This window comes from Budorcas taxicolor, chromosome 5 (genome assembly GCF_023091745.1).
Source record: "Budorcas taxicolor isolate Tak-1 chromosome 5, Takin1.1, whole genome shotgun sequence".
NCBI classification, from domain to species: domain Eukaryota; kingdom Metazoa; phylum Chordata; class Mammalia; order Artiodactyla; family Bovidae; genus Budorcas; species Budorcas taxicolor.
In genome coordinates, this window is record NC_068914.1 from 141,133,865 (window position 1) to 141,155,766 (window position 21,902).

Below are 21,902 nucleotides of genomic sequence, written 5' to 3' on the forward strand. Positions count from 1 at the left end.
GAATACCCTTCACCATATCCATGTTGAAAGCCGATGGAAGCAATATTAGTTTTCATTTTCCTAAAAAAAAAAAAAATGCTTAAACAGATTTCCAACCCTGGGACTAAACTCATGCCTCGTATCGGGATCTAGGTGAATCTCCGAGCGTGGACCTGCGGCTCTGCAGGCCCAGCCAGCCGTCTCCTGCCGCCCACCTTGGCCCCGGCCCAGGTGGCGGCCGGCGTGGACCTGGAGCCTCACCTGGCTCGGTCGGCGGCGGCCGCACAAAGAGCGGCGCAGGCGGCTGCCGGGCCGAGCCGCAGAAAGTAGTCCCGACCACGCCGGCTCCCGATGTTGTTAGACGTTGCTTCACGCCCTCCGCGGGGAGGGCCGAAGGGTCCGGCCCGGGAAAGAATCCCATCGGAATGCGCCACTGGGCGGCCTGTCCCCTCTGGCCCGCTTCTACTGGTTCCGCAGATCTCCCGGGGTCTCCTTGCCGAGGCTGTGCGCACGGTCTCCTCTCCTTTTCTAACCTGCCCGGGAGGCGGCACCGAGGGAGGGGAGGGCTCGCCCGCGCGCAGGGAGACCTCGGCGGCGATCCGTGACAGTGGGAGGCGTATCCCTGCGCCGCTGCGTGAGAGGAAGAGGCTGAATGAGGAGCTGCGCGGGGGAAGCGGGGCGCCGGGGGAGGAGGCGGCGGGATGGAAGCAGACGCTGGCGTCGCGCGAGCTCCGGGCGGAGCGGCGCGGTAGAGAGGGCGGCGGCGGCGGCGGCGCGCGCGGAGCCTTGACGGGCCCCCTTTTCTTTCTTCTCTCTGGAAAGCTGGGAAGCATGAGCGTGCAGACCTGCCGCTGCGGCGGCCGCCCCGGCTCCTCGCCTCCCCCTCTTCGGGCCGCCCCTCGCCGGTGAGAGAAGCGAACGCGAGCAGGGAAGATGGGGGCCGTCCTGAGGAGCCTCCTGGCCTGCAGTTTCTGCGTGCTCCTGAGAGGTGGGAGAGAAAGTGGGGGGACGGGAAAGTTGGTGGGGTTTGCGGGAGGGAAGGAGGGGGTCTCGTTCTGTTGTGTCTACGGGGGGGAGGGGAGGGGGGAGAGGCGAAGCTGGGGAAGGAGTCGGGAGAGGCCTGGTCGTGGGGAAGGAGGGAGCAAGGGGCCCGGGAGAAGGGGCTGCGCGCTCCGCCCGGCCACGCTGCAGCCCCCGCCTCGCTTGCCTCACCGCGTCCGGACAGAGCGTTCGTCCGGGATGCCTGGCGGGGTGACCTCCCCCCGGAGCCCCATCCTGTCCGAGTGACTGGAGATCGGTGGGTCTCCTGCCTGCAGTCACCGGGGACGAGGGGCTTTGTATGGATCTTGGCTCTCGGAACGTTGGAGCCCAAGATGCTTCAGCGCTTGGATTTCTCCCTCCAAGCCCCCACCTTTTCCCTGTAGGTCCCGTGAACTTTTAGAGCCCTCTTACTATTTTTTCCAGGCCTTGTAGCAACTAATAACTGGTTTCCGTGGAGGATGTAATGATCGTGGGTGAGAGCATAGTTGGAAAGGGACTCCGAGGTTATAGGTCGAGTGTTTTCAGCCTTGGGGAATCGCCTGGGCTCCAGCCCGTAATAAAATAGAAACGTTGCCCTTGCAACCTCTGGCATTCAGGACTTGCCCCTATTTTCGGAGCATGCAAGTGTACAGTTGGCACCAAGTAGGAAAGTCATCCTTGGTGGAGAGGAGCCTGTCCTGGGACCTAAGTTATCATCTGCTGCGCTCCCCTGGAGACTGCGAGGCACGTTGGTAAATAACATAGGCTATTCTAGGTAATTTGCCCTGAGAATCGCGTAAATTCGATGGTCCCAGGTTTTGTTTTTTAGATTGGCCTGCGAAACTGTCACACATGCTGCGACTTTTATTTTGTGACAGTTCACTGAGGTTTTTGACTGGCCTGCAAGATTTCAACAGCTCTTCTCACATCAGTGGTGAAGTGGTGATGACTCTGATGCTATGGGGCATTTACCAGCAGAGGAATTTAAGTATCAATTGATGGAATGACTTGAAGCTTTGGTTTCAGTTAACAATTCTCACTTGTGTTCACGGTCAGTTCTTTTCAGGTATGGGACCTCTTGGGTCTAAGGAGATTTTTAGCTGTTAATTTAATAGGCTAAATTTATGTTCAGTGTGCACACTTACTGAAGTTTCCAGAACACAATAGTAACAGTCTTGTGTTATAAATGAGCTGGATATGCCATTTCTGAGTATATGTTTATTGGATGAGCGTGATTGACATTGTTTTGGAGGAGGAATTTTTTTCTTTAGTTACACTTCGGGATTATTCAGGGAGATCCCCTGGAGAAGGAAATGGCAACCCACTCCAATGTTCTTGCCTGGGAAATCCCATGGACCGAGGAGTCTGGCAGGCTACAGTCCTTGGGGGTCGCAAAAGAGCTGTTGATTTAACTGAGACACAACTGAAGTGACTGAACAGCAGCCTCAACAGCAGGATTATTAGGTCTGCCTGTTTTATCTACTTATACTTAATTACAACTCACTGTAAGCATATTCTAAACTATTTCCACGTGTAAACTTTAGAAAGCTAGTGCTTATTTTATTTTCTTGGCAGAGAATTGGATGTAGTGGTATGTACTTGAGAGGTCTAGTAATTACATATTTATTTTCGTATGATATAGTTCCTATTGAAGGGGATTTTGCTATAGTTGTGAGAAACAATTTTATTTGACATAGAATATGGATATATTTTAAGACAGAAGGTTAATAGAATTAACAAATAGAGTCCCCTGTTGGGTTAAAGCCTTGGTGAAATTGCATTCCATTACCCAGATGCTTCTGGTTGCCCAGTTGTATTTCTTGGAAGAGAAGGTTATGTTGTAAATGCCACTTGTTTAACACCGGAATTGAGCCCAGAATTGAGTTTATTCATTATTGGAGTTAAGAGAAGTTACATTTGAAATAATATTGTGACGTATGATATTATGTAAGAAGACCTAGAAAAGTTAATAGTGCAAATTGCCTCATTTCCACCAACAGAATTTCCGAAAGTGAAGCTCTTATTTTAAATATAGTCTAATCATGGTTTAAGGTGGCCTTTGAATTTAACATACTTAACCATGGGTATATATTTGAACTAAAACTATTTTTACTGTGAAAGATTTTTATTAATAATTTAAGTTCTTCTCGTTCCTTGATAATGTCATCCTCTGTTAAAATTGTGTTATTAGTTAATCTTGGACTCCAGGGAGAAGTGATTACTTTGTTGTATTAAGATCACTTGTATTAAGATCACTTTTCTTCACAGCAGAGTTGGAGGTTTAACATTGGGAAGATGGGATGATGGGAGAGTTTGGGAGACCTTTGGTCCTCTGGCCCAGTTAAATCAATAGTTGAAAGCCGGGAAATAATGCTATCATTATCTGGACTGTGTCCTCATCCTTATCATCAGAGGACAAGGTGTAATGGAGAGACTGGGGGACTTCAGCACCCAAATCTTGAGTTTAAAGTCCATGCTGCCGCTGTTAAGTCACTTCAGTTGTGTCCAACTCTGTGCGACCCCACAGACGTGGAATCCTGTCCCTGGGATTCTCCAGGCAAGAACACTGGAATGGGTTGCCATTTCCTTCTCCAGTGCATAAAAGTGAAAAGTGAAAGTGAAGTCGTTTAGTCCTGTCCGGCTCTTGGCGACCCCATGGACTCCAGCCTGCCAGGCTCCTCTGTCCATGGGATTTTCCAGGCAAGAGTACTGGAGTGGGTTGCCATTGCCTTCTCCTAAAGTCCGTGCTTTACTACCAAATAACCTTATGATTCTGATCTAGTCAGTTTCTCTGGGCTCCAGTTTATTTATATGTACAATGTGGGTAGTATCACCAAGCTAGTTTGCAAATTTGTTGGTCATATTAAATGAAATACTGAATATGAAGTGATTTGCAAATGTTATTTTTTGTTACAATTTTCGATGGTAGACATATCCTCAGATGCTGGGGATTGAGATTTAATTTCTATGAGATTCACAAGTTCTTAAAGATTTTGATCCTCTGGTCTAACCACTTCATTTGCAAGTGGGGAAACTCAAATTCAGAGAGATAACTTGATCAAAATCTTACAGCTGATTAATATTAGAGCATGGATATATTGTTCATTCTTTCAGCGATTAGCTGTGGAATACCTACTGTGTATCAGATTCTGATGGTACATTGGTGAGCAAAATCAACATGGGCCCTGCTCTGATGGACCTCACCATCTAGGTTGCCATCCTTAACTTCCATCCAGTTGCTGGTTAGAAAAGATTATAGCTCTGATTTCCTAGAAAAGGAAAATTATGACCAACCTAGATAGCATATTCAGAAGCAGAGACATTACTTTGCCAACAAAGGTCTGTCTAGTCAAGGCTATGGTTTTTCCAGTAGTCATGTATGGATGTGAGAGTTGGACTGTGAACAAGCTGAGCACGTGAGAATTGATACTTTTGAACTGTGGTGTTGGAGAAGACTCTTGAGAGTCCCTTGGACTGCAAGGAGATCGGTCCTGGGTGTTCTTTGGAAGGAATGATGCTAAAGCTGAAGCTCCAGTACTTTGGCCACCTCATTCGAAGAGCTGACTCATTGGAAAAGACTTGGATGCTGGAAGGGATTGGGGGCAGGAGGGAAAGGGGACGACCCAGGATGAGATGGCTGGATGGCATCACCGACTTCATGGACATGAGTTTGAGTGAACTCCAGGAGATGGTGACGGACAGGGAAGCCTGGCTTGCTGCAATTCATGGGGTCGCAAAGAGTCGGACACGACTGAGCGACTGAACTGAAAAGCTTTGGAATACCATAGGTGTGTAAATTTTATAAATACTGTGTCCCAGCATATTTTGAGAAGGCTTTGTTGTTTTGTAAGAATCCTGTGCTACTTATCTTTTTTTGTTGTTAATTTGTTTTGGCCGGGGGGTGGGGGGTGGTGGTGGTGGTAAATACTGTCAGCACAAGCCACTAGTGTTCTCCATCTCAAATTTTTATAGGAGTGTTCCTTGGCAAATTAATTAATATCCAGTATAATGAGATCTTAGGAAGATAGAATGAATTTTGGAGTGGGAATCAGAATTTGATTCTCATTCGAAGTTTGCCAGTAGCTAGCTATGTGACCTTGGATAGGTCATTTCATCTTTGTACACCTTCATTAGCTTCATTAGGATAATGAATCTTCTTTTGCAGGTTCTTAATTCATAGTAACACACTAAAGGCTCTGAGAAGTTATAGGGTAGAGACCAGTTTTAGCTTTGTTAAAATCTACTGTTTCCCAAACTCAACAGTGAACTTTTTTGGGTGAATTCTGTAATTTTGTAACATTCTGCTGAACCTGTGTCCCAAGAACACTGTGTAGAGAGAACCTGAGCTAGGTAGCCTTTTAAGCATTAGGGTGAGTCATGTGAATTGATATTTGATGACAGTTTCATATAATTAAATTTGATACTTTAATCCCTGCTTACTTACTTGGCTTTAGATTTGCTCATCTGGCTAGGAAATAATTTGGTTATGAAACTTTTGGGTTTCAGCTCATTGTTTTCATCAGGCCTAACAGTAATTTCCCATGGTTCAGTTTTTCAGAGAATTTTTCTTTTCTTTAACTGAAATTTTTCCATTTGCTGAACTGAAATGCTTTTCTGTATAGTTAGTTGTATATGCTTTGACTATCAGAAAGGTTAGTCTTTTTTTGAGTATCAAGGAAGGTTCTTTGAAGGAGTATATAAGTGGAAAGTATTCTATGTGAATTTATAAACTGAACATAATGGAAAAATAAGTAAACAGGTTATAATTATGTTTAGGCCATGGGTAAGTACTATGAGAAAATTGATTTTTATCATGGAAATTTTATTGCAAACATATTCTGAGAAGACTGTACGGAGGGGCACTGTAGCAGAAAGCTATAGGCTTTATTGACAAACCAAGTTCAAGTCTTCTACCACTTTGGCACCCTTGGACAGGTTACCTAGCTTTGGTTCCTACTATTAGATGGGGATAGTACCTTCCAAGATTTCTGTGAGAACTCATTTTTGTTTGCAAAGGGATAGATAGCATAATGCATGGTCAGTAGTAGATTTTGCGTGAAGAGTTTCTATTGTTAAGATGGCTAATTTAAAAGAAATATTAATGCTCAGGAAAGACAAAACATGTTTTGGGCACTGTTTTAGGCCAGTAGGTTTTGAACTTGATTATTCTGCAACTAGAACTACATGAAATACTTCGATATTTTCTGTTTTAATTTAAATAAACAACATGGCCTCTATCTACTTAATTTATCTTACCTTTTAAGGGATTACAACTTGAACCTTTTATTTGATTATTATAAATACGAATAAATAGTTGATTATGATATTTATTTTAAAATTCCCCATATTTATGGAGAAAATAAAGTATTTCTAATTGAAATTTTTGTCATTGTATTATTTGTTTATAATAATTAAAATCATTCGATTGATGGACTTCTCTCTTTAGGGTGGGTAAATACTATACTGAGCTCCTGCCTTGTATGTTTCATGCTTTATATGAGAGAGAGTCTTTATATTTCTTCTGTAAAAGGAGCCTCCCCTTAATGAATAGAATTCTGCTTCTTGTGAATAACTTGGAAATTCAGTCACATACCTGGACTAGGCAACCTAAAGAATAGAATGTTTGCCTTTGAGATTATTCATTTAAAACATAATTCATCATAAGTATAAGGAAAACAGTTATTTGTTATTATTAGTACCTGCTTTTGTTTCTCAAGCTGTTAGTGTTATTTGTGGCAGTAGTGACTTTTCGCACAAAAGGTTTAGGTCATTCACATGAGAGATTGGAAAATTCTGAAATGTGCCTGGGCTCAGTTTAGTGAAAACTAAGTAATTCAGTGCTAAATTTTGTTTCTGTAATACCTTGCTTGGAAGGGCCAGGAGCTTGGGGATATGGAGTGAAATCATACTTTTAGGCAAAAAAAAACACAAAAAATAGTGAATTTTTAAGTTGCTAATTGACACTAGAAAGATGAATGACTGACCTAAGGCCAGATTGCTTATACTCTGGACAGTAAGTTTACACACAGTGCCTTCTGTGTGCATCTGAATTCACCTGTACCTTATGGTTTTGAAAGTGATTTAACTTATCTGCAGAGTACATCATGAGAAACCCTGGGGTGGAAGAAGCACAAGCTGGAATCAAGATTGCCGGGAGAAATATCAATAACTTCATATATGCAGATGACACCACCCTTATGGCAGAAAGCGAAGAAGAACTAAAGAGCCTCTTGATGAAAGTGAAAGAGGAGAGTGAAAAAATTGGCTTAAAACTCAGCATTCAGAAAACTTAGGATCATGGCATCTGGTCCCATCACTTCATGACAAATAGATGGGGAAACAGTGGAAACAGTGACAGACTTTATTTTTTGGGCTCCAAAATCACTGCAGATGGTGACGGCAGCCATGAAATTAAAAGACGCTTACTCCTTGGAAGAAAAGTTATGACCAACCTAGATAGTATATTCAAAAGCAGAGACATTACTTTGCCAACAAAGGTCAGTCTAGTTAAAGCTATGGTTTTTCCAGTAGTCATGTATGGATGTGAAAGTTGGACTATAAAGAGAGTTGAGTGCTGAAGAATTGATGCTTTTGAACTGTGGTGTTGGAGAAGACTCTTGAGAGTCCCTTGGACTGCAAGGAGATCCAACCAGTCCTAAAGGAAATCAGTCCTGAATATTGATTGGAAGGACTGATGCTGAAGCTGAAACTCCCAATACTTTGGCCACCTGATGCTAAGAAGTGACTCACTGGAAAAGACCCTGATGCTGGGAAAGATTGAAGGCGGGAGAAGGGGACGATAGGGATTGAGATGGTTGGATGGCATCACCGACTCAACGGGCATGAGTTTGAGTAAACTCCGGTAGTTGGTGATGGACAGGGAGGCTGGACGGGCTGCGGTCTATGGGATCGCAGAGTCAGACACGACTGAACTGAACTAAATTTTGGAGTTTGCATGTAGGTGGTTTGTTGTATTACTGATAAGTAAAAGCCAATCCAGATTTGAGTAAGGAAAGACTTTATTCAGAAAGATAATTGCAATAGGGAGAATGCTCTGACTGCACCATCTGCAGGCATTTCAAAATAAAACACTAAAAGATTTGTATGAAGGGTGAGCAGTCTAGCAGGAACTTTGTAGGAGTGTGAGCTGAGTGGGTGATGGTGAGCAGATTCAAGATGAGGAAAGTGAAACTGGAGTTTCTAATTTCCTGCAGAGTCAGTTGATGGCCTGGAAAGAGCTGTTGGGGACCTAACATCAGCTTGCTTAAATTTAGGGCTAACCAAACTTTAGGGGCTTGTAGGAAAGAGAAAATTCTGACTAAAGTTAGACTTTTTGGTCGAGCCAAGTCAGTGGCTAAGCAAGGGCAGTTTTGAGCACTTGGTCAGTCCTACTGTTGCTTAAAACAAAATTTGTCAGTCTTAGGAATATGTTTTAGTCCACTCAGGCTGCTCTAACAGACTATAGACTGGTTGACTTACAAACAACAGAACTTCATTTATCACAGTCTGGAGGCTGATAGCCCAACAGCAGGGTCTCAGTATGGTCAGATTCTGGTGAGGACTCTCTTCAGGTTGCAACAGCTAAGGCTTCATTTTGTATCCTCTCAGGGCAGAGAGAAGAGAGCTCTCCCTGGACTCTTATAAGGGTACTGGTCCCATTTATGAGGATTTCGCCCTTATGACCTCCCCAAGGCCCTACCTCCTGATAACATTCACTTGAGGGGGAGTGTAAGGTTTCAGCATGTGAATTTTGAGGGGCACAAACATTCAGTCCACAATAAGGTAGGCTAAAGTCATTGTAAGTTTGGTCTGATTATTTATGTAGGTGTAGGCATTTTAAGTTTGCTTTAGTGGGATTTTTTAAAAAGGAATCTTGGAATGAACTTTAAAAGCCCCCTGAGGCCAAGAAAGCCAAGTCAGGTACTCACCATTGGATTTCACTTGCAGTACTTAGAGATTTGGGTAAATTCTTCAAGTCTCCAGAATATCCTGGGGTTCCTGCCTGAAATTAACTTTGCTTACTTTACCTTTAAGTCTGAGAACTATGTAAGCCAAGTACCAGTCTGGTTTTCCCAAGAGGACTGTAAGCATTGCTCCATAAAATCAACCACAGCTCCTTGAAAGTGTCTGGTGGTATTAGATTAAAGGAACATGACTTTCAGATATGACATCCAGTCAAAGCCTTGGTTGCATAATAATGTTTCAGACTCTTATTGAACTTATGCAAATAACTATATTGCTATGAAAATAAGAAAACTCAGTTAATACCTGAGTGTTGTTTTTGAATGATGGAATCAGGGAGATAAAGATAAATGTCTTATTTTCGTTTACAGAAGTAAACTTGCATTGTAGGTTACTTACATTGTCATTGAATTACAGGTAGCTTAAGAGAAAAGAGAAACATTCCTTATATCTAGAGAATAGGACATTAAAGCATCAGCAGTATTTTAAAACTCACAGTCACTGTTTGTCAGTTTATTCAGTCCTGAGTGATTAATTCTTATTCTGCTAGATCTTGGGTTAGCAGTCTCATGGATTCATAATCCTGACTCAGTATAGTCTCAAAGTTATTTCAGTGATGCCATCAGAAGCTTGTGTCCAAGAGTACAGTCCTCTTTCAGCAGTACTTGTTGAAGACAAATGCTTGGCCTGTAGCTGGTTTGCAGGTGCTTTCAGAGAAACATCAAAGTAAAACAACACTCAGCACTCTAATGACAAGACTTAAAGTGATGGTGATAGTTTATTATGGGTAATTTCAAAACTGAAAGATGCGATGAGAGTTTGTTATAGAAAATAATGCAGTTGATAAGTAAGTTTGGTTGTTTTTATGGTATGCACACCGAAATAAGTTCAGAGAAGTTTTAGGCGAAATACCTGTAAACATAATGATTAATCTTATTTTTAAGAAGTAGATATTACATTGATTCATGAGTATAAATGAATACAATCTTTGCAGAGAAGAAGACTTAAAGGTATGTAGTAATCCTGAGACATAGTGTATCTTGAAGCATATAGTTAGAGCATATGAAGAATAATATCAAGGTTATCAAGTAAATCTTTTTTAGTTAAGTCTGGAGTAAGTCGTGAACGTCTGTCTAATAAAATTCCATAAATAAGTTGTGTGAGTCCCTGATGGAGAACCCTCAGTGGTCTACCAAGAATATACTGTATTCAAATTAAAGAAATGAAGTTATGACCAAGATAATACTAAAAAAAATCATAAAAGAGTAATGAAAATTGTAATTGACACTGTACTATTGTGTAATATTGGAGAAAGCACTGCTCAGTCTGTTGATCAATAGAAACATGTTGTGGACACTGAGACTAATGATAAATTTCCAGGAACCTCATTCAACTTTTAATCATATTGACATTTTACCCATTCAGATTTAATTTAGGGAGGGTAAGCATCTCTTCTGACTTGACTGTGCTTCCCATAACATTGGAAGCATAACATTGATCAAATAAACCAATTATTTTTAATGCCTCTCTTTTTACAAGGTGAAAGGATTAATCCTTTGTGAACTTCCAGAGGCCCTTTAGGAAATTCTAAAGAGTTACAGGTGCAAAACACATCATTTAGTATTTTATTTTGAAAAGACAGAATGTCAAAAACTGTCAGGAAATTTGAACATTCTATTAAATAGGATCATGGATCAGTGTCAAAAACAAATTTTTTTTGAAAGTGAACATAGGAAGCAACCTTAGCTCTTTCAAAAGTGAGAAGACTTTTTAAAAATAGTAAGATGTGATAAAATTAAGACCAAGTACAGGAAATTCTGAAAAGACACCGAATTTTTGGCTTCCTGGGAGATTGGTTACTCAGAAGGCAAAGAAAAACCTTTTATAACCTCTTTGAGAGCAGATCAGTAACCCAAAAAATTTTTGTCATTTTAGTAGAAAATCAGATTTTAGTTTTATATAAGTATATTTGATAGTGAAGCATTTTCTGAAAATCTTACAAATAAACCTGTCAAGTCTTAGTGGCTTTGATGACAAAATTATTTTTTTCATGAATTTGTTAAAACATTCTGTTCTATTCAGGTTTTGTTCTATACATGTTCCTTTTTCTCATTCTGAAACACTTTTAGTCATTTTACTTTAGTACTGTTTTCTTTTTCCTTAAAAGCAACATCTTGCATAACTTGTTGTTGCATACAGAGTTGTTCCTTTCTGTTATCATTTCTGCTTTAAAATGTCTCCTTTACATACAAGATTGTAATTTATAATTACAGTAACTTCTATTTTACAGAGAAAACTGTGAGGTAAAGAATTGTGAATTGTCATACACCAGCATTTTGTAGTAGACTGGTGGAGCTTATGAATATATATCTTACAACTTAACAACTTCTTATAGTCATATTCTTCCAAATAGTACAACTTCTCAGTGTGGCAGAAGTGAATGTATTTATTAAAGACTCAAATATACATAGGTTCTTGGTGCCATGAAACTAAGAATCAGAAACCTATATAAACTTGAAATGCTTATGCCTCAGTGTTCTGTCTTACATAGAAATGACCTAGGTATTTAATGAATATTCACGAACTAACTTAGTAACTTAAAGCCTTAGACTTATGCTGAAAGATTTTGGAAACGATCTTCAAGTTGGGCTATTACAAGATATAATTACTTTCAAAATACACTTTGTCAGAATAATGACTCAACTTGTCTAAATACAGATATAGATATAATGCTAGTTTATTCTATCAATAAACTTGTAAAAGTTTAGGAAGAGAGTTTTCAAGTAGAATAAAAATGTACTCTTGTATTATACCTAATACCTGTAACTCAGAAGACATAGCTGTTTTTATTAAACCTATGATATCAAACTAGTCTCACATACCAAAGATTTGCCTAAATGTTTTTTAACTTGGATTTTTAAAACATTTGGGTTAGTTTCTATAATTAAAGTTGTGAAAGTTTAAGAATTTTAATTTCCTTAATTTCTGGAAATATCTTCTATGAGCACTTTTTGTTGTTTTCATTTTAAAAGCTTTAGTGACACCATGCAATTCAAGTGTATAATTCAGTAGTTTTTAGTCTTTTCACAGAATTTTGCCGCTGCCGCCACCACCATCAGTTCTACTCAGAATAGAACTCCTTTAAGGGATTTTATAATGTAAAATTAAACTTGGCAATACCAACTGAAGGTAGGGAAGTAATTTTTTAATATATTCTATATATAGATATATATATACACACACATAGATACATGTATGCATATGTATGTACATATACATATAACATGCATACACATGTACACATAGGAACACTTAAACAGAGAGCTTACTACAGCTTCAGTTTAAAGTTTCAGCTCACTGATGGTTTGTATAGAAGAGCTCATTCTCTTCCTTCCTTTATTTTTAATTGTGTTTCTGGCAGATAGGGCAGGTTGAGATTACCTACTCAGTCACTGTGAAGGCTAACGTCTTCCCACCATGATTTGTGGAGGAGACCTTTTGGATTTTCTTTGCCCTGACATGTAATCTCACGGAGACTGTGGACTGCATTTGAGTGAGGGATGGAGGAGAGACCACAGGCTGTCTGGGTGTCTCAGAAGCTCAATTTGAGTAGATAAAAGATCTAGCCTGTTTCCAATTTGTATTTTTGACTCCAGGTCCAAGAGTCCCTCGTGAGTTAAAGGGAGCCGTAAAGTGATAGTGACTACAGGGAGCTGAGGGGTTGGTGTGAGAAGAGTGGATAAGGGGGGTGGAGGAGATTGGGGTATTAAAGGAGGACAGTTAAGGATTCAGGGGGATCTGAAGGGAAGCTTGAGGGTGGTAAAAAGGAGGAAAGGAGAGGATGATGGAAAAGGGGAGGTCTTAGGGAGATCCAGCCTGTTTCTCAAGGAGGATATGGAAGTTCTAAATTGTTGTAGTAAAAGTCTGCCATTTTTTGAAGATACAGGACTGAATTAGTGCTGTAATGGTGAAGCATGTTGGGTAAGATGGAAGGGCGTTCAATGTAGTGAGAATTATCTATGGGATTAGATAGTTAAACCAGACATGAGACTTTGAAAGAGCTGGGAAAGAGTATTCCTATGTGAGGAGCCAAGGAAATTCCCTTCTGTCATCTCCACTGTAGGAGTTGGGAAAGAGGCCTCACAGAAGAGCTGGGAATATTCCCACTCGAGTTGGTTGAGGTGTGTTGGGGTCAGAGAGTCAAAAAAATTCTTTGCTGGAAAATATCAAAGTAACTTCTCACCATGTTGTAGCAGGTAAGATGGCTATAGCATTGGTTCGCACAGAGTCGAACATGACTGAAGTGACTTAGCAGCAGCAGCAGCACTGTTTCAGGATTTAAACTCAGGGAAAGATACCTGAGTCTCTTAGCAGGAGAGGAGTTGAAATGACTCTCAAAATATGATTATTGAGGTGGGGGTGGCGGGGGTGAGGTCCAATCCTCATCCATGTCATGTCACTATACAGATGTCAAATAAAAATAAATTCCTACTTGGCAAGGAGAGATTCTATTTGAAAAGGCTTTTGCAATAAGGAGATTGCCCTGACCACAAGGTATGCAGGTATCTCAGAATCAAACACAAAAAGGGCTTTCAGTGAATAGTACCAGCAGGATCTTTGTGGGAAAGTGGGACAAGTGGTTAGAGGTTAGCAGGTGACATGACCCGGGCAGTTTTAACAGGGGGGTGGGGTGGGGTGGGGTGTGTGTGTGTGTGTGTGTGTGTGTGTGTGTGTGTGGTCAGCTGGTACTTCAAATGAGTTCTTAAGAGAGGGTGTTCTGGATGGGCTTGCTTAAGCTTAGAGCTAGCCAAAGTTTAGGGGTCTGTGGGGAACAGAGAAGCTTGACTAAACTGGTCAGACCAAGTCAGTGTCAGTTGGGCTGCTGCTGCTGCTGCTAAGTCGCTTCAGTCGTGTCCGACTCTGTGCCACCCCATCCGTAGACGGCAGCCCACCAGGCGCTGCCGTCCCTGGAATTCTCCAGGCAAAAACACTGGAGTGGGTTGCCATTTCCTTTTCCAATGCGTGAAAAGTGAAAGTGAAGTTGCTCAGTCGTGTCCGACTCTTTGCGACCCTGTGGACTGTAGCCTACCAGGCTCCTCCGTCCATGGGGTTTTCCAGGCAGGAGTACTGGAGTGGGGTGCCATCGTTTTCTCCGAGGGTAAGGTAGAGTTATAGGTAAAAGTCACCTAGTGGAGCCCTGAGGTATTGAGGCTTTTTAATTTTAGGCAAAGGAAATCAGAAACCTTTTTGAATTGGATAAAATAACAAGTATTAGAAGTAGGCTTCCTGGTGACTCAGATGGTAAAGAATCTGCCTTCAATGCAAGAGACTCAGGTTCAATCCCTGGGTTGGGAATATTGCCTGGAGAAGGGAATGGCAACCCATTCTAGTGTTCCTGCTGGGAGAATGCTATGGACAGAGGATCCTGGCAGGACCCCTCAGGACCCAGTCCATGGGGTCACAGAGAGTCAGACACGACTGAGCAACTAACACACACACAAGAAGTAGAAAAGGGAAGGAAGAGAGTGTTGAGATCTTTTACTATTGAGGTAGTTTAGCATGGGGTAATGAAGGGCTAGAGTAGGGTAGTGGTCTAAAAAGTGCAAAACAAGAGGCAGAGATAAGGACCTGCTAAAGAAGAATCAAGAAGATTGTAATTGGCAGGCGGGGGCCGGAGAGAAGGGGGAAAGGAAGGTGTCAAGCATGGCTCCATGACACAGCAGAGAAATTAGGAAAATTGTGATATCATTGACTTGAGGGTTTCCTTTGGGAGAAAGGTGATGAATTTAATTTTATGGCAGGGAGAGATGGCCAACTTGTAAAATTTTCTTGTCCATACTCTTGTTCTTGAAGTACAGAAGTATAGAAGAGAAGGTTAGCTGAGTTTACCTCATCACAAGCAGCTCGAGTCCAGTGATTTTCAAGTCATCTCCAGCCCGAGTGTCAGGTCTGCCCATGCAGCTTCTGGTTGGCCATCTCATCATCCTGCTTCTTATATCTGCAGTGGCTCCTGCCAGGTCCCTGCTATCAAAACATTTTGTTTTTAATAAAGCTAACCTTTCTATCACCAAGAGAATAATTAACCACAAAATCTTACAATATTGATGTATACTTCATTTAACCATCTGTTAGCTATTGACTTGTTTAGTCCAACTTCCCATCTATCACTCAGCTAAACTGCTTTCTCCAAGTTTTCGTAACCAGATCCAACTTGCCTTATCTGTCCTTAATTCTTGACTTTTTTGCAGCATTCAAAAATGTTGATCAGCATACAAACTTCTTATGTGACCCAGCAGTCCCATTCCTACTTGTTTATTGAAGAGAAATGAAAGTGTATGACTCCACAAAAATTTGTACATGAATTGTTATAGCAGCTTCACTAATAATAGCTAAAAACTGTAAACAGTCTGAATGTCTACACACTGGAAAATGGATAAACAAATTTTAGTATATACATACAATGGAATTCTGCTCAACAGTAATGTTGATACATACAACAAAATGGATGAATCTCAAAAATATGCCAACAAAAGAGTATACGCTACGAGATTCCACAAAAATCTAGATAACAGGCAAAGCTGATCAGTAGCAACAGAAAGCAGATCAGTGGTTGGCAGGGCCAGGAGTAACCGGGATATATGGCAAAGGAACAGAGAACTTTGGGAGTAATAGAAATATTCTGTCTTGATTGGAGTGGTTGTCACAGTTGCATACATTTATTAAAGTTTATTAAACTGTACACTTTAAATATGTATCTGTGCATTTTATTGAATATAAATGATGTAACTTATATACAAAAGAAATAAGATTTCACAGAATGACCAATATATATATACCATTCAAACGAGAGAGTATATGAGAGGATGAGATCATTGAGCTTCCTAAAAGGTCTATTTCCAGTTGGAAAAAAAATGTTGACCATATCCCCACCTATGTAGAATGTTCTGCATATAATATAGTGTTAATTATTCTGGTCATGCTTAACTTGCCTTTTAGTTCCAAATATAGGTATAGACTGAGAAAGGAGGAAGGGAAACTTGTCATTTGAGACTGAGGACAACATAGAGGCTGATGGATGGGATATAAAGAGATTTTTGAGAGGTTTAAGATGTTGGGGATGTATAATGTTTACCTCACTTCCTGCTTCGTTGAGATTACTTTGTGAGATGATGTGGGATGAAGGATTCAGAGCATGGAATTTGTCTTCAGGAAAGCAGAAAAAGGTTAGAATGGCACTAGAGAAAGATTTGGAGAAGGCGATGGCACCCCACTCCAGTACTCTTGACTGGAAAATCCCAGGGACGGGGGAGCCTGGTGGGCTGCCGTCTATGGGGTCGCACAGAGTCGGACACGACTGAAGCGACTCAACAGCAGCAGCAGAGAAAGATTGGTAGGAAGTTAATAAAGGAAAATAAGGATTTCTGAGCTCTTGTGAGGGTTCACTAAAGAGATGTGGTGATTATTTGAGTTAGGAAGTCTGGGTATTAGGAAGTCTGAAGGTAAGTGCCTTGGGATGAAAATATTGAATGCATGGCATATATGCTACCAACTCAGAAAGTGTGTGGGGATCCAGCGTATTTCTTTAGTAGATTAAAACAGTATTGGAAATCAAATTACACCTTTTAGATATCCCATTTAATATATTGCTAAATAGATATTGATGACAATATTGTAGAAAGTATTCAAGTATCAGAAGGATGTTTGGACAGGATGAACTCTGGGATTTCTTTTTAATAGTGTGTATAGATTTATGCATAGTCCTTTAGAAATCCTTGGTTGTAATCAATATTGCTAACTTAAATTGACTTGTCCACTCCTCCCCCCGCCCCGCCCCGTGCTTTTTTTTTTGTTGTTACTCTTAAGACTTGTGAGGACTTAAATGACCAGAAAGGTTCTTTGGATTTTGTAGACCAGATGTTTAGTAGAAATTATAATGTTTGACTTGAAAGTCATAAAAGACATTTAGCTGCCACTTAATGTCGTATGCAGATTTTGTAGTTTTCCAAGGAAAGTACCATAAAGAAAGGTGCCCAATAAATATCAGATTATTACCACCCTTGCATTTTAAATTGTAAATGTTTTGGGGCTGTTTCTTAGCCTTATGCAGCACTTAGCATTACATCCTTGACTAATATGACCTTTTTCCTGGTTTTTGTAATGGACGCATAGTATGAGGGACTCAGTTTTAAATAGTGCCGTTAACACAATGCGGACTGATAGTGTGATGTATTAAGGGCTGAAGTGAGCCAAAAGGGAATCTGTGATGGAAATTTACTAATTTGCCAATAGCAGCTGTAGGTACACAAACAAGCAGAAAGGGCTATCACTTTCTGAAAAAGCTATCTACCCATTTGGTTTTAACTAAGAAAGTTGGATTTAGACTTAGAAGGAAAATTCATGTTGTGCTTACTGATGAAAATAGTGGCCCTCATAAGTGTGTCTGGCCAACACAGCCCATAAATTGGCTTAAACATCACTTTTTTATTTACTCCTTTTGAACACTTTAATTTTTCAAAGATTAATTTCTTAAATGGGGCGTGGTTAGTTTTCAGTGGTAGTTGGTCTTCGCCTTGGATGATAGGCCTTTAGTGAGTATTGTGAGAGAAGACTGTGTAGGTCACTACTTCTTAACCCTGGGCTTTTTGTTTGGATGCCTCGTTTGTGTTCTTCATCTTAGCCTGTAGATCTGTGCTGTCCATTTGACCACTTGTCTACTTAAATTTAAATGACTTAGGATTAAATAAAGTTAAAAAATTAATTTTTTAGTTGTAATAGCCACATGTGGCCAGTGGTTATTGTATTGCACAGTGGAGAGAACACATCTGTCATTGTAGAAATTTCTGTTGGATATTGGTGCTCTGGATCTTTAATAACTATTGATACCAGGAAAGTAAATGTCAGAAGCTTGGAATAAATGCTTTTAAAAAAAAAACCCAAACCAATATTTTGGGTAAAAAAGAACACCATTTATACTGCTTCATTCCTAATGGCTTCTGCTTTCTCAGAGTTAAATACTGTCTCTTAGGATAGGCTTTATGTATAATTTTTAGTATTAAGTCTTATTTGAAGATCATTTTAATAATAATATAAAGCAATAAATAGTTGTATTAACTATATCTGCCAGACTGAACAGTTTTATTAAGGTATACTTGATAATAGAGTAAATTACACATAAGTGAAGTTTAATAAGTTTTGACAGATGTATACACTTCTGGAACCATCATCAGTCACTACAATATAGTCATCACCTACAAAGGTTTCCTCATGCCCCGTTATCATTCCTCCTTCCTTTTCTTTTCCACCTTCTCTCCCCACCTCCAGATAACCACTGAACTGCTTTTTGTCACAATAGATTAATCTCAGTTTTCTAAAATTTTGTATAAATGGAGTATGCAATATATACTTCTCTCTGTCTAACTTCTTTCATTCTACATAACTATTTTGAGATTCGCTCAAGTTACATGAACAGATAGTTCACTACTTTTTTTCGGGAGGAGGGGGCTATGCTGTGTGGCATGTAGGATTTTATCAGTAGTTTTTCCACCAGGGATTGAACCCAGCCTCCCTTCAGTGGAGGCTCAGAGTCTTAATTACTGAACTGCCAGGGAAGTCCCAATAGTTGATTACTTTTTATCGTATGGATATATCACAGTTTATTCATCCATTAGTCTGTTGATGACATTTGGGTTGGTTCCAGCTTGGGTTATTACATATAAGCTGCTATGAACTTTATACATAGGTCTTTGTACTGACATTACACTTTTGTTTCTCTGAAGTAAATATCTAGACATAGAATGGCTGGATCATATAGTAGGTTGTTTATTTACTCTTTTAAGAAACTGCCAAACTGCTTTCCAAAAATGCTGCACCATTTTACAGGTCCCCCCTCAATAAAGTATGAGTGGTCCACTGACTCCATATCCTTGTCAAATTCTTGACATGATCAAGCTTTTTTATTTTATCTGACAGACTGTTTTAATAAGAAAAGACTGTCCTGGTAGAACTGATTTCCCCCTCTTACAAGTCTTTTGTATTTAAAATGCTGCAGAAATAATGCTTTGTTTGTGAAAAGATTTTGATAGTTTTCCTATACATTTATTTACTCTTTGATAGTATTTGCTTACTATCTCTGATTTGAAACTCAGTTTATGGGAATCAGTACATTTTGTTCATTTTGACTTACGTACTTTTCTCTTTTTGTTCTAGCGGCCCCTTTGTTGCTTTATGCAAACAGACGGGACTTGCGATTGGTTGATGCTGCAAATGGCAAAGAGAATGCTACGATTGTAGTTGGAGGCTTGGAGGATGCAGCTGCGTTGGACTTTGTGTTTAGTCATGGCTTGATATACTGGAGTGATGTCAGCGAAGAAGCCATTAAACGAATAGAGTTCAACAAAACTGAGAGTGTACAGAATGTTGTTGTTTCTGGATTATTGTCCCCTGATGGGCTGGCATGTGATTGGCTTGGAGAAAAATTGTACTGGACAGATTCTGAAACTAATCGTATTGAAGTTTCTAATTTAGATGGATCTTTACGAAAAGTTTTATTTTGGCAAGAGTTGGATCAACCTAGAGCAATTGCCTTAGATCCTTCAAGTGGGTAAGTTTTGTATAATGTACAAAGGTCATTGTATCTCCTCCTGGCTGTTTTCTTTCCATTAGCATAGACACCCCTCACTTCCAAGAGAAAAGAAACACTAGACCTCACTTTTAGGTTCTTTGGACTTCTTTGTCAAGTAGACTTGAATGTGGGAAGCTAGGTCATGTTCTTAAAGTAAGGTGTGTCTATAAATAGTTCTGTTTCTAGTATCAGGGGACAGCCATATTTATAGTTCTTGTTTTATCTTCTGCATATTTTAGAATTATGAGAGAATCATTAGAAGGCAGAGAAAAAGGAATGATAACAAGAGTGGTATGAGATAGATCAAATCTTCTGAATTTATACCTTTTATTATATACACCATTATTTTATAATACTAGTGTTTTTTTATTAAGCTCATTTTTTAGTATTTCAGTGTTGAATGAAATATAAGTTGTTAACTCATATCTAGTTCACTAAACATGTATTTATCATGAAGTTTATTTTCTAATGAGAGAAACTTAAACCTGTGGGCAAATCTTGCTGTGTAGAATGTGACCTGGCCCCCAGGTGCCTCTCTCTTACCATGTCTCAGTCCTGCCTGTGCGAGTCCTCGCTGTGTCTCTGCTGAACACATTGTCATGCCAGAGTCTGCCATGGCTGGGTGTAGATAGTAAAGCGTGAACCTGAAACAAACTACTATTAATTGGTTAAAATCAAAAGATAAATACCTGTGAATAGCTCTTTTAGTACTACTACCTCTTTGACTTTCAAGTGTGTTGGAATGCTTTAAAACTCGTTTATAGGAGGGAGTGGATTAATATTATGTAATATATTAAAATTTGGGAAAAAATGAAAAGTTTATATATGCTCTTTTGTCTCGATATCAGGTCCTTTTGGTGACAAAGTCTTAAGACAGTGCCGTATTATAGGAAAATGAGAAGCTTTGTCTGACTATAAAAGATAACATGGGCAATAGTGAGTGAAATTTTAGAGTGAAAAGTTCTAGAAAGCATATATATATACTTTATATAATATATAAAGATGTAATTTTAGAGAAGCATTAAGCAGTGTCTGATAAAGTCAGATGTTCTTTTAATAAAGCATCAGAAAATATTATACTGACTCTAGTGGTAGGAAACAGGGTTGTGTGTTCCAAGAAGGTCATATATGTTGAATGTATGGTAAACTGTCCTAATTGAACAATCTGGTTCTTGAGAACTTGCAAGGTGTTTTTGAGAAATGGAATCTGTTTTGCCAACAAAGTTTGTTGTTAACTCTCAGGGAGTGTTGAAATGTCTCTGAGGTTACTGCTTTGTAGAACATACAGGGTTTTGTTGCTTTCCATGCTTATTAGGAAGTAATACTTTGATGAAAAGATAAATAGTTCTCCCCATCTCCTTTTTGACAGATTCAGTCTTATAACTCTAAGGATGATGGAAATTTTCCCAAATATCTATTAAATGGTTAGTATGTACAGAGCTGTGCTTTTTTGTGTTCTTCTTGGGGAGAGATGGGGAATATCTTTAAGGATTTACTGTTTAAGGAGAGAAAACTTACGAGAGAACTTTTCCTTCTTCAGAGCATGTTTATTTGCATTATGTAGTGTGTATGTGGAGAGGGAAAGAGTATTAAATTATAAGAGCCACAAATCTCTTACGGATAGTACATAGTTAAGGGAGGTGAATTTATAGGGAACTCTTTTGACTATTCAGGATCTAATAATTTAATAACTAAATGAGTCATTCTCATTTTGTCCCTTAAAACTTGAGCTTTAACTTCCTGCTGGCAGGTCTGATAAGTGTCTTAGGAAGTAAGTTTCCCATGTGATGAAAAAGTACATTAGCGTTTCTGTGGCTTAAATATTTACTAATGTTTGAATCTCAAATTTGCCAGACTCAGCAAGTAAAGGATATTATTGAAAGAATCAATAGTAATGTACTTTGAAGGTGACAGTACTGTTATTTAAGCTTCTGAGGGACATTCACTGAAAAATATTTTTCCTGAGGCCTAAATGGGGTTTTGGTAAAACAGTCAAATACCTTTCATTATTTTTGATGTCTGTAGTTAGTGTTGCATATGTGTGAGTGTGCGTGTGTAAATTCACTCTTTCAACTCTAGCAGTTCTCCGAAGGTTTCTTTTAATTTTTGGAAAGTTACTTTGTGTCGTATGGCTGTTTTTTACGTTGTGCAACTGGAAGCAGATAGAATGCAGCCAGATGGTGTCGTGATGAGGCATGTTTAAAATTATATTTTAAACTTCTGTATTTAAAAATATATTTTTTCAAATAGTTTTTTCAGTATTGATCTTAGATTTGTGTTAACACTTTTAGTTTTAATGGAATAGTAATTTTGGATTAAA

The 21,902-nt window shown here is 39.6% G+C and overlaps 1 protein-coding gene across 1 annotated transcript in view; it reads left to right on the plus strand.

Annotated features, from left to right (window-relative positions):
* The first annotated feature begins 856 nt into the window (after positions 1–856).
* The window catches only part of LRP6 (LDL receptor related protein 6), a 168,707-nt gene continuing 147,661 nt past the window's right edge, over positions 857–21,902 (plus strand). Inside the window, exons 1-2 of the mRNA XM_052640462.1 lie at positions 857–967; positions 19,168–19,561. Of these exons, the coding sequence (XP_052496422.1) occupies positions 913–967; positions 19,168–19,561 (449 nt within the window). The 5' untranslated portion in view covers positions 857–912. The remainder of the gene's footprint in view (positions 968–19,167; positions 19,562–21,902) is intronic.